The sequence below is a fragment of the Austrofundulus limnaeus genome, unplaced genomic scaffold (assembly GCF_001266775.1).
Source record: "Austrofundulus limnaeus strain Quisiro unplaced genomic scaffold, Austrofundulus_limnaeus-1.0 Scaffold426, whole genome shotgun sequence".
Taxonomy (NCBI): domain Eukaryota; kingdom Metazoa; phylum Chordata; class Actinopteri; order Cyprinodontiformes; family Rivulidae; genus Austrofundulus; species Austrofundulus limnaeus.
The window spans coordinates 181,467-195,012 of record NW_013952828.1 but is presented as its reverse complement, the minus strand read 5'-3'; the positions used below and the strand labels follow the sequence as shown (position 1 = coordinate 195,012).

The 13,546-nt window shown below is 39.3% G+C and overlaps 1 protein-coding gene across 1 annotated transcript in view; it reads left to right on the top strand.

Moving 5' to 3' along the window:
* acadvl (acyl-CoA dehydrogenase very long chain) overlaps nt 1-13,546 on the top strand; it is a gene marked incomplete at its 5' end in the record, with an annotated part of 29,652 nt that overhangs the window by 14,151 nt on the left and 1,955 nt on the right. Inside the window, 12 exon segments of the mRNA XM_014024558.1 lie at nt 370-499; nt 617-742; nt 832-1,030; nt 2,744-2,848; nt 4,612-4,698; nt 4,928-4,990; nt 10,018-10,119; nt 10,959-11,056; nt 11,327-11,399; nt 12,275-12,347; nt 12,442-12,514; nt 12,697-12,772. Coding sequence (XP_013880012.1) covers nt 370-499; nt 617-742; nt 832-1,030; nt 2,744-2,848; nt 4,612-4,698; nt 4,928-4,990; nt 10,018-10,119; nt 10,959-11,056; nt 11,327-11,399; nt 12,275-12,347; nt 12,442-12,514; nt 12,697-12,772 — 1,205 coding nt within the window.

The following is a 13,546-nucleotide window of genomic DNA, read 5'->3' as shown; positions in this document are numbered from 1 at the left end:
GGGTATGAATACTTTTGCAAACCACTGTATCTGCTGTTTTACGTGATTGTTGAATGAAATTATCATAGTTATTAATTTATTGTAAAAATATTACAGATATTTTGTGAAACAGATCCAGTTCAGCTTGTTGTTTATCTGTTAGTTTCTATGGAGGCTGAGGGTCGTTGCCCTGTTTGGTCTCTGTTTCTGCTCCTCCATGCCGTCACAGATACTAACAGTATACGAGATGGGCGGGGCTCAGTCTAGGGTTCTTATTCAAGTCTATGTACGGGACCCAATCCCTTTTTGTGGTGGAGCAGCATTTATTTGGGTGAGGGCTACATGTACACTGTGTTTAAAGGATCTTTCTATCTCGGTGTGYGTCTGCAGGGGAACACATCGCTGCCTTCTGCCTGACTGAACCAGCCAGTGGTTCTGACGCYGCTTCAATCAGAACCACGGCGGTCCCCTCGCCCTGCGGGAAGTACTACACCATGAACGGCAGCAAGATCTGGATCAGGTCAGCTCAGAACTTTCACCACTAGAGGGCAGCAACGCAGCATCTAAACGTTCATACAGTTTGTGTTTGTTTTTATTGACTCGTTTTTGTATTTTACTCGATGTTTTCTCTGAACAGCAATGGAGGCTTGGCTGAAATCTTCACAGTTTTTGCCAAAACTCCTGTGAAGGATCCAAGAACCGGGGAGACCACAGAGAAGATAACTGCTTTCATCGTGGAGAGGAGCTTTGGAGGAGTGACAAAGTCGGCACACTTTTATTTTGAAATAAATCTTTACATCTTCATTTTCTCTTCGTTACATTGAATCTTTTATTTATGTATTTTCCTATCAGCGGCCCCCCAGAGAAGAAAATGGGCATCAAGGCGTCCAACACGGCCGAGGTTTACTTCGACAACGTGCGCGTGCCGGCCGACTGYGTTCTGGGTGAGGTGGGCGGCGGCTTCAAGGTAGCCATGAACATCCTGAACAACGGGCGCTTCGGCATGGCGGCCGCCCTCTCCGGCACCATGAAGAGCGTCATGGCCAAAGCTGTGAGTGCGACGAGCGTTTTGACAGGTGGGAGGAAGTGGGCGGAGCTAACTCCCAGCTGACTTCCTTTAAGTGCCGTCAGGTTTCCCCGTGTGCCACCTCGAACCGCTCGGTGCGTTTCAGTCTCGCGCTTCCTTTGCTGCGAGTCGGTGGAAAATTCCCCACGTTTGATCTCGGCTGTGGTCTGATTTCTGCTGAAGAAGCTGAAAATTCAAATCGTCTCTGTGGTTTGACTGTTAACAAGATGAAGGTTTGCACTGTCGTCAGACTCAGGTTGTGCTTTGTAACAAAAAAAACTGATTTACAAAAACTCCTTCAAACTAWTTTATATTGTTAGTTTTGAACGTCTGAATGATGCAACCCAGTCTGAACAGGAAAACATGAGCCAGCACTAACATATAGTGTGYAACTATTAAAGTGCACCAGGACAATTTTAGATTCCTCTTTCAGAAGCGTAGTTTACAGAAAACAAACTATATATCATGTATGTATTTTTAGACGTACTCGAAAGCCTCACCATTACTGGACATCTAAATATTCTCCAGTTTATATGAATAAAACAAATCAGTCACACTGTACTGTAGCTCCTACACATTTTAATATTTTATTTCTTAAATAAAAACACCATTTTACAGATTTTATTTAATTATTTTTCTACAGAAACTAAAAAGATTCCCTGTCTGATCATGATTGTTTGAATAGAACCACATCCTGTAATGTAACAGCCTCCCTGCCGTCAAGCGTTAAGGATTATCGCCTGACGCTGAAAGAAGAAAATGCAGGTGGTGGAGTTTTTGCTTTTCTTTTTATTTTATTTTTATATATGAGCAAAAAATCTTACGCAACACGGCGCAGATTGTAGTGACACTCTCAGGAAGCGGTCAGATCTAAATCTGCTTAACACTTGGAGTCAGACAGGTTTAAGATCGTCACCTCAGCCAATCAAATTTATTTACTTATTTGATCAAAACAGTACACATTTATCAACATTACCACTATTCACAGCAGYGTAAATATGCAGGAATTAAGTACAAAAAAACCCCAGAACACCTCACGTTCAATTCGCAGGACAAAACACTGTACAAAAAAAAGATGCTAACTTCATCAGTTATAAATATATATTGAGCTAAACTTGGCTGTGGTAGTGGCCGAGAGTTGTTCTAAACATGAACTCAAAAGTGATCATTTTTAATGTTAATATGAAGGTTTGACTAAAAYGGTTACATTCTTTCATTACTCAATATTTGTAGTTTAAAACTTTGGCGTGAGAAAAGAAGGGCAATTCCTTCAAGTTATTCTGTCTTTTATTTAGAYTTGTTTACTTATTGATCAAATATTTCTGTATGGAACAGTGAGGACTGACGGGAATGAGCTGTTTGAGCAAAATACATGAGTATGTTCAAATCAGGAACTTTATTTATTTATTTTTTGAGTTGCCTATTTTTACATCTTATGGGTTTTTCATCGATCCACCATTTCTTAATCTCCCTAAAGACAAACCAGTCGACTCTTTAAAGTTTCCTCTTTTTTTGCATAGAAGCTGAACAGAAAAAACCCACAGAGCTGTTAACTTCAGCCTTGTTTGAGGAAGTGAAACATTTTGTAACTTTTTTTTAAAACTCAGTCTGCGAGATGTTGTTTTTGTTTTGTTTTTATAATGAGATTCTGTTTTCAGCAAGAAATTAATGCTTGATTTGTTGCTGGTGTTTTCTCAGGTGGATCATGCAGCCAACAGAACCCAGTTTGGAAACAAGATCCACACGTACGGCGCCATCCAGGAGAAGATCGCCCGCATGGCCATGCTGCAGTACGTCACCGAGGTCTGACCAACAGTTTTAACGTTTTTCCTGTTCAGTTTTCCTTGTTTTGTACAAGCTAACTTCTCCTGCATTCTTTGTGCTGTTTCAGCTATTTTATATTATAAAATGTTCAGGAGGTTTGGTTCATGCTTTGACTTCTGGTTTTTGTAATTTTTTTTTCACTTTTTCTAAGTATTTTTTCAATTAATTCAAAACTTTTTTTTATTTTCATTAAAAAACAAAATAACTATATACAATCGAAAACAAAGAAAATACACAAATCCAAATAAATTGAAAGGTAGCAGAAGAATAAAACTTATGTCTGCCCCTTTTATCCCCAGAATATATTCAAAGAAAACATAATTTACAAAACAATACAAATAAAAATAAAAACTTCAACTCAAACAACAATTCATATAGCTTCACATTTTACTTTTCCAAATACCTTCAAAAAACTAGCTTTTATCTGTCTCTTAAATAATATACCGGTACATAGATCTGGCATTTTTAAGATMATCTTCCAGACCGTTACACAATCCTATACCCTGGATTAAAGTACATCTTTCTCTCAAGCAAGTACAACAATAYGGCTTCACAAACATTTCCATCCCCTTAAGATATTTACAAGAAATTACAATTACAATGAGCTTCTTTCAGAAACATCTTTCATGAAAATATGTTTCAGACCGTTTTAGTTTTCTGATAAAATATTTAAGCCAGTTTCTTTCTAGAATTCTTCTACTTTTAGCTTTTAAGTAATATTTTGCTTCTAGTACTTCTACTTTAAGTTGGCCTGCATTTTTCTACTTTTACAGCTTTAGTTAGCTGTTGGATGCCTTTAGCTTTTAGCTAGSCTTTTGTTGCCTTTAGGTAGTGTTTAGCAACTTGTATCCATTTGCTACCACTTTAACTCTCCATGTTGTGATACTCCACCTTCTGCATGGTGTCGTTCTTGCTTTTAGCTACTAAGTAGCCTTTTGAAACCTTTAGCTCCTGAGTATCCTTTAGATTTTTTAATAGTAGTACCAGCTAGCCTGCTGTTTGCTGCTTTAACTTTTAGCTAGCTTTTTAACACATTTAGATAACTTGTTGGTGCAGCTAACCTTTTGCTTCTTCTAGCTTGCAGTTTGAAGCATCTCAGATGGCCTGTCTTTAGCTACTTTAACTTATAGCTAACTCTTAGAAATTTTAGCTATTTTTTCACTTGTTTTAGCTTTTAACTAGCCTGCCTTTTGCTACTTTCAAGTTTTAGCTAGCTTTTTGAAACTTTAAGCTATTAACAAGCATTTTGTTTCTTTTAGGTTGCCCTTTGAAACTCTTAGCTAGCCTGCTTTTTTCTACTTTAACTTTTAGACATTTAACTTTTAGACTTTTAACTCTTAGACATTTTTAGCTTTGAGTCAGCTTTTCCTGCCTTTAGTTTGTATTTTACTAGAACTAGCTTTTAACTAGCACATCAGTGTTTTACAGAAATTTAACTATCAGTGGTTTTTAATGAATCTTTCATCTAATTGAATCAGTTCTGCTACACTGAGCTTTTTCTGATCAACATTGACTCTTCCTGTGATATTAACATCATATTTCCACTTCAGTTTAATTTGTAGCACACAACTCCTCTTACAATGATTTAAATTCTTTAAAAATACCTTCAGCACAAGTTTTRATGAAAGTGGAATTAATTGTTTGTAAAACCAGGAAATGTCTGTTGTTTGAAGTTCTGCTCTGATGCTGGATCGTCTCTGTTTCCTTGTGCTTCATGTTGGGATGTTTTTGTGTTTTTGCAGTCGATGGCCTACATGGTCAGTGGAAACATGGACAGTGGAGCCACTGAATTTCAAATAGAAGCAGCAATCAGCAAGATCTTCGCCTCAGTAAGAACAATTATCAAACTTGACGTATGATCGAGGTGCTGTTTGATCTTATATCTAAACCATGAAGCCTTGAAAATTATTATCTTCTGCATATTTGTACTTCAGCAAATGTAGCACCTTTTGAACTAATTGTGTTGCTTGTTCTGTTTTTATATCAAAGGAAGTGGATTTMTCTCGATTTGCTGCTTATTTTCAGCACTAAATGAAATGTTTAATGTCAAATTTACAGGAAGCAGCGTGGACTGTTACAGATGARAGCATTCAGATAATGGGCGGGATGGGTTTCATGAAGGTAAGTGATCACTTCACGTCCAAAACCAAAATCAAACTCTGAATTTTTCATTTCAAACAATAAAACCACCCTTCAGCCATTATTGATCATGTTACGGTTCCTCAGTGTTTATACAAGCAGCACTAAGCTACAGCTGAACCAATATTAGAACTCCTGGATCTGTAAGACGAGACGTCCTCCTCCCAGCTGATGAAAACTAAGTTATGTCACCGAGGAGGAAATTAACCACAGAATGGTTGGCGAGAACCAGACGGATTCCCRGCACTTGTTTGTTTCTCACGTCTTCTTTTGGAAAACATCTGGAATCTCCAGACTTTCTGGAAGWGTTTGACTGCTGTCGAAACTCAAACAGGTCTTAAAACACAAACTGAACTTTAACTCAGATGAGGTTGAAGAACTGGGAGATGACGTTAGAGAAGACAGACTGGGACTGTTGGGACATCAGAGGAGGGACAGTGGGTATATTGGAAGAAGGATGTTAGATGAGAGGACATGGAGTGTTTTGTGGTGATTTCTAAGGTTTGTTTTACTATAGTGGTGATCTCACTGTCACCGGTTAGATGCCCTAATGACCCTTAAGCAAATGACAAGTCCATGTGAAGACTTCTGGTTCTTTAAATGTCAGATTCAGGTGTGTGTGGTTCTACAAAACAATAAACAAACACAACATGAATTACAATCCAACATAAACACCAATAATCATACTAGTCTTAGAGACCTTACTACCAGCCCAAAAGACTGAAGGTATTTTTGTGTTATAAGGCACGGCCTGCCCCAGTCGACCTGGTCTAATTCCAGTCCCAAAGATCCCAGATGATTTCCAGTCATCAATTTAAATGCAAATAACTTGTTAATAGAATATTTTTAGTATCCTAGTGATTAAGTCAGTTTCTATTGTTATTATGCCCATGTTTAACAGAGTTATTAGTAAAGTTTATACACCAGTAATGTCTGTGGGGTCACAAGGTTTGGCAACGGTTATTTTGTGGGCCGGAAGCTACAAGGTTTGAAAACCACTGCCTTATTCTACTCCTGTCCTGGTTGTGTTTGCACTGAGCAGAGAGACGCCTCGATGATCAAAATATTAAAAATGTGCAAATTTTATTTCATATTTTTTGTGACATATCAATACACCAAACTCATGCAAGAGGGCTTTTAGTACTTAATATGTGGTTACATTTCTGGGTGTTTTTGTGTGTTTTCTTGTTTTTACTCGTTGTCATGTTAATTACTGACTCTGTGAAGCACTTTGGTCAACAGCACTGTGGTTGTGTAAAGTGCTATATGAATGAATGAATGAATGAATGAATGAATGAATGAATGAATGAATGAATGAATGAATGAATGAAGAGATTGTATCAGACCCTCCATCATTGTTACGCTTAGGACAAAAAGGCAAGACGGCAGAGAACTGTAAGCTAATGGTAGCTAATATTAGCTTGTTGTTTGCTTGTTAGCGTGCTACAGTTGTTTAGTTGAACTTGTGAAATAAAACGTTAGAGATATAACCCTCCCTGGCCAGTAAACCAATCAATGAGCAGCAGCAGCAGCTGGCGTCAAATCAGAACCACAGATCTCAAGGGTCCAGAAATCGGGATGGAACTGAGCCATGAGGGCTAACAAGACCTTCGTAGCCTAAGCCATGTTTGGATGTTAAAGCAAAACAATGCAAATAAACATGATAAAAATCACCATCTTAAAGTAAAACTTATATCTTTTGTKGGGTAAGATGAGCAAACAGAAAATGTCCAGAGAAACAAAACTGACAAATTATCCTTCTTAAACAGAAAATACACGACAACTCATCAGCCTTATGTGCTGCCTCCACAAATGACTTCTGCTGATTAATGCTGCGTTCATGAAAACCGTCCTACATCCCAACACAACATGCCTCACAAAAACAGCCACACCCTCTAGAGGCTAAAATCCCTACATCAGTCCTTCAGAAGATGGAGGTACAGATGGAGCGAGGACTCGATATAGTGAACCCTAGAAAGGGTACAGTCGAAAGAAGTATGTTCTTGTCCGGTTTTTGTGGTTTTAGAGAGGTTGTTTTTATTCAGGGGGACTAGAGTTTCAGTTGTTTTGTGTTTTTAATCAATCCTGAACAGCTAAGGAAATTAAATATACACACCAAGCAACAGGTTTTGGACTTGAGGATWAAACTTTTTGGCCGTGCTCGTTTATCTAATGTCAACATTTAATCAGCTTAAACACAAAGTCCTGGTGCTGTAAACTTCAGCTTAAAGTTGAAGCTTGAGCAACAACTTTTGCTTTTAGAGAAGTCAATAATACCACATTTCCTTTTGTGGTATTGTTTGACACGGTTGTAACATGTGAGACAGAAAACCAGAAAACCTCTCTCTCTCTGTGTGTGTGTGTGTGTGTGTGTGTGTGTGTGTGTCTGTGTGTGTGTCTGTGTGTGTGTGTCTGTGTGTGTGTCTTTGGGTCTTTGGTTCAACAACCAAACAAACAAAAAGTCGACAAGAAAAGACCGCCGCGACCTAGCTGCAGCTATGTGGGTGAAAAACAAAACTGTTGCTGTGCTTAAAATAACCCAGAAGTTACCATGTGCAGCRGAGTGGAAACCCAGACACCTACAGAACGTGCTCTTTTATTCCTCTTATAGAACAAACTGTTTTAATTGATCTGATTTTATTTAAAGGGTTTTTTTTTGTTTCCCTGAAACTATTTCCACTGGCTTGGCCTCACACCTAACAGAAAGTATACTTGTAATGATATAACCTGGGTATTTTTGATAGTATGTGGCTTTTCTAATTGAAATCACCTAAATTAAATAAATAATAATTTATTTATGCTCAGGTTGCACAGTTTGACTCAGAGTTTCATTTCAGACAGGCAAAAAGAACCAAAAATGCAACGCTGCACTCTCATTTCTCTGTYACCTTTTACTTTTACTGCCTGTTCTCTTTCTGCAGCTGCAGCTTTTCTTACTTCTGTCAGCTTGTTTGAGTCGTTACTTCAGACAAGACCTCATCCGCACCACACCCCTGTTTAAAACCGCATACAAACTTGAGGTGTTTTTTTTTTTTTTGAAAAGGGGGAATTTTAATTTTTTTATTCGAGGATTTTATAAACTGTTCTTTTATTTGAGCAAAACTTTTGTCATTAAATTCTCATTATAACCCTGCGGCATAGAAACCATAACAACAATAGAGCCGTTTTAAGCAGTTTTTGTTTCTTCATCTGCGATGCTTTATCCCGATACTGTCATTAAACTTAACCGTGTTCCGAAAAAGGTAGAATATAAAAAATGTTCGAGAACCACCTGTTGGTTTTTTTCTTTAAAAAAAACTCAAGCAAACAGTGTTGTGAGCATCATGATGATGCAACAAAATGAGATGTGTGAGGGGAAAATGTAGGTTAACCAGGGGTTGGACAATGAAATTGAAACACCTGGTTTTAGACCATAATAACAAATTAGCATGGTGTAGGGCAGGCATAGTCAATACTGCTCCTCGACATCCGCAGCCTTGCATGTTTTACTTTTTTCCCTTCTCTAACACACCTGATTCAGTCGGTGAATTACCTCTTCCAAGTTCTGCAGAAGCCTGAAAATCATCTATTCATTCAAATCAGGTGTGTCTGAGCAGAGAAACAAGTAAAACATTCAGGGCTGTKGACCTCGAGGRCCAGAACTGACTATCCTTGGTGTAGGGCCTYCTTTTGCAGCCAATACAGCGTCAGTTCGCCTTGGGAATGACATATACAAGTCCTGYACAGTGGTCAGAGGGATTTTAAGCCATTCTTCTTGCAGGATAGTGGCCAGGTCGCTRCGTGATGCTGGTGGAGGAAAAGGTTTCCTGACTCGCTCCTCCAAAACACCCCAAAGTGGCTCAATRAYATTTAGATCTGGTGACTGTGCAGGCCACGGGAGATGTTCAACTTCACTTTCATGTTCATCAAACCAATCTTTCACCAGTCTTGCTGTGTGTATTGGTGCATTGTCATCCTGATACATGGCACCGTCTTAAGGATACAATGTTAGAGCCACTGGATGCACATGGTCCTCCAGAATGGTTCAGTAGTCTTTGGCAGTGACGCGCCCATCTAGCACAAGTAGTCAAGGGAATGCCATGATATGGCAGCCCAAACCATCACTGATCCACCCCCATGCTTCACTCTGGGCATGCAACAGTCTGGGTGGTACACTTCTTTGGGGTGTCTCCACACCGTAACTTTCCCGGATGTGGGCAAAACAGTAAATGTGGACTCACCAGAGAACAATACGTTTCACATTGTCTGCAGCCCAAGAGTTGCACTCCTTGCACCATTGAAATCAACRTTTGGCATTGGCACTAGTGACCAAAGATTTGGCTATAGCAGCCCGGCCGTGTACATTGACCCTGTGGAGCTCCTGATGGACATTTCTGGTGGAAACAGGAGAGTTGAGGTGCACATTTAATTCTGCTGTGGTTTGGGCAACCGTGGTTTTATGTTTTTTGGATACCCTCTGGGTCAGCACTCGAACATCCCTTTCAGACAGCTTCCTCTTGCGTCCACAGTTAATCCTGTTGGATGTGGTTGGTCCTTCTTGGTGGTATGCTGACATTACCCTGGATGCTGTGGCTCTTGATACATCACAAAGACTTGCTGTCTTGGTCACAGATGCACCAGCAAGATGTGCACCAACAATTTGTCMTCTTTTGAACCCTGGTATGTCACCCATAATGTTGTGTGCATTGCAATATTTTGAGCAAAATTGTGCTCTTACCCTGGTAATTGAACCTTCACACTCTGSTCTTACTGGTGCAATGTGCAATTAATGAAGATTGGCCACCAGTCTGGTCCAATTTAGCCATGAAACCTCCCACACTAAAATGACAGGTGTTTCATTTTCATTGTCTAACCCCTGTACATGACCCGCAAGGTAAACTATTTTGACCCAAGTTCAGGGAGAGCGTTGAGCGGGTTTAAAGATTTGATGGGTGCTCTATTGTGGGTTTAATCTTTGCTAACCTGCACAGACTGAAGATATCCAACTGTTTGTTTTGTGTTTTTTGAAGGACCCGGGGGTGGAGCGGGTGATGAGAGATCTGAGAATTTTCAGAATCTTCGAGGGAACCAACGACATCCTGAGGTTGTTTGTGGCTCTGAATGGCTTCCAGGTAACAGGAGAACTCTAGATTATWCTGAAAACACTAGTGTTGGATCGATTGTGGTTATCTGATGATTTGTGTGTAAATGAATAGGGGAAGTGCTTTTTCACAAGACATTGTAGTTTTGAAAGAATCAACTTCCTCAACTTCATGTTGCACAAAATGTCTTTTTAGTTTTTTGAGACTTTATAGAGCAGAAAAACAACTTTTGTCTCCATTAAAAAAGGAAAGGAACAGTTGGTTTGTCAGGATGTACCAACTCAATAATGCACGCAAATCATTCATTAAAGACCCTGTGATGTGAAATTTTTATTTTAAATATGAATCGATTTTTGGGGAAGATGACATTAAAAATTGTGATGCAAAAAAAATTTACGTCGCTGAGATGAACAGTTGTTTGGATATTTGCATGTGAAGTAACAGGAAGTGATGTCAAAGGGGAATATCTGCATGTGAGCAGAGCATTGCTACAATAACTAACAACAGACTGTAGAAAAGAATCTGATGTTTCTTTAGGTTATTTTGAGTAATTATTAGAGGGAGGAAGAGTCAGAGTCCAAATAATATTGTTTCAAGAAATAAAGACCAGGGCGTTTTCTCTCTTAAGTAGTTCCCCTTTAATGTCACTTCCTGTTTCACTTTGCCTGAGTAAAGTTCAAAAGAAAATATGCCGTTAATGTGACAAAATGGTTAAAATTCTGTATTATACCAAGTTTCTTAAATATAAAGATGCTTTCTTTGACTTTTTGTATTTAAAGGATATACACGTCACAGATTCTTTAAAAAAACAGCTGCTGGCACCTTTTCACACGTCCCTCTATAGTAGCTTCTGTTGTTTGTCCCTCCAGAATGCTGGTAACCATCTGAAGAGCTTACAGAAGGCCCTGAAGAACCCGATCGGTAACGCCGGGCTGCTCGCAGGAGAGATAACCAAGAGAGCCAAAAGGTTGCATCACCTTTTCCTGATGACTCTTCTTTATTCTCATCTCTTTCTGTCTGTGTCACACAGAGACAACACCTCCATACTGAACAGAAATATTACCTTCTAATAAAAGTTTGTTTTTAAGTMGTTTACAAATATCTCATATTGGCAAGTTTACATGAATAGGAGATTTGCTTTGTCTACAGACTTAATCTAAAACTAAGATATTTATGTCTATCTGATTTCATGTCACTGTTTGAATTAAATTCAACTCGTCTTCTTGTGTTTGTGCAGAAAGGCAGGTCTGAGCACGGGGCTGACCCTGCAGGGAAGCATCCACCCTGAGCTGACACAGAGCGGCGACCTGGTGCGTTCAGCTGCGCCTCACTCTGTAGATTTTTATCTGTTGTGCATCGAACCCACCGAGGGAGCGTCTTCCTGTTGTGAAACATCCAGAATTAAGATATCATTATAATAATAATGTTTATTCATTCATTTCTTTAAAAACAACAGAAATTCAATATAATTAAAATACAAATCATAAATAAATGAAAGATAATATCAGTTAAAAAATCAGATAAAATCAATCAAAAATAAACTTCAAATTTCAATAAAACAAAACCAATAAATAAATAAAAGATGCTTCAAYGGAAGGCTGCATCGTATCAGAAAAGTTGCAACACGTTTCCCGACTCGACTCTTTCAATTCTGTCGTCTCAACGGTCAAATATCTTTAAGTGTGTTTTAGCGCCACAGCCACTGTCAGCTACGCTCGGTGAGAAATACCAGTGAGTTTGCAACATGTTGCGCAACTCCAGTTTTGTGGCGTTACYGGAATGTTTTATTTTCAGCAAAGAAAAGGGTCAAAATTTCCACTGTGAATTTGATACCTGACTTGCATTATAGAAACCTTGAGTGGTCCTGGTGAAGTCCAGCACCGGTCATTAAATGGTTTGATACGATGGTAGTCATCATCAACATCATTATCAGTGTAACTGACCTACCACTACCATCAGAAATATACTCAGACATACATATTCAGGATTGTTGTGTGAAATTCATGGATTCTGATGACTCAGGTGTATTATATACTGTTAGTGGTCCTCTTTAAGGGACTTTTTCCCCACAGCAGCAAACTGAATGAGTGGGTGTCTGACAGTTGGACCTGTTTTCTTTGTTGCAAACCAAACTTTGATGTTTTTCCAGATTCTTATCGTGGTTTTCTGTTTTTCTGTTTTCCAGACAGTTAAAGCCATCGAGCAGTTTGGGGCGGTCATCGAGGAGCTGTTGATCAAACACGGCAAGAAGATCATCGGTGAGGTCATCGTTAACGTGTGGAAAATGGTTCCTCGGTTGATACATTTCAGTCTGTTGATCGACTAACAACTGATTTATTAATGTTTTTCCAGATGAGCAGTTCGTCTTGAAGCGAGTGGCAGATTGTGCCATCGACCTCTAYGCCATGGTGGTGGTCCTGTCCAGGTAGGCGGACGTGATAATGAGCCACGTCGGCGGGTTTTGGTTGTCCCCGTTGCAGTTTTTGACTCCCACTCAGACTCTTTTCGGTCCTTTTTTTTTTTTTTTTTTTTTGGTTTTCTTGTTTTGTTTTGTTTCTGCACACAAACTCCCACACAGGCTGAACTTGTTTGTTCCACTGTCTGCAGGGCTTCACGCTCTCTGAGTCAGGCTCACCCTTCAGCRCAGCATGAGAAGTTGCTGTGTGACACCTGGTGTGTGGAGGTGAGCACCCCCCAGACATGTTAACATAGATGGTTCCCTCATGTCTTAACTGTAGACAGGTTATCCACCATGACTGTGGCAAACACCACACAACGAGGATCACAATGACTTTCAGACAAAACAAAACAAAATATAGTGATGGTTCTGACCAATGAGAGAAAAATATCTMGGAAATCGCTGCTGTCAGAGTTGACTGAGAACGGGAACATTGCCTCTGATCTCTTATTATAACACAAGAGGAGCTCAAAACTACAATTTATGCAGGYAGAGCGATATATTAAGTTTACAGATGGGAGCAGATTTTTCATGTTTTCAAAGGCTGATCCTTGCAGTTGTTTCCAAGCCAGAGTTGCTCGCTGATGTTCTGCAGTTCCTCTGTTTGAGATCCTTCACATTTCCTGATGTTTTTTTTTATTCTATTTTTTAATTTATTTTTGTGGGGGGGACGTAGTAAAAACTGCGCTCTGCCAAACTGTCGGCATGGTTGGAACATCCTTTAACCCAACATGAAACAACCACTACGATTTACATCCAAAGTACTCCTTGATGGTCTGAAGCAGGAAGTGTGAAGCATTACTGTAGGCATGTGTCTGAAGCACGTCTCTACAGTAATGGTGGTTAGCCACAAAGTGTCCGTCACACGAAAACATTTTAGTTTTATTATGTGAACGTGAGGCTAATATAAATAAACTTCTGTTTAATATTTTAAAAGCCTGGCTGAGGATGTGCTCATATCTAAAGTTTATTAAAAGTAAATGGGTTATGGTATATATA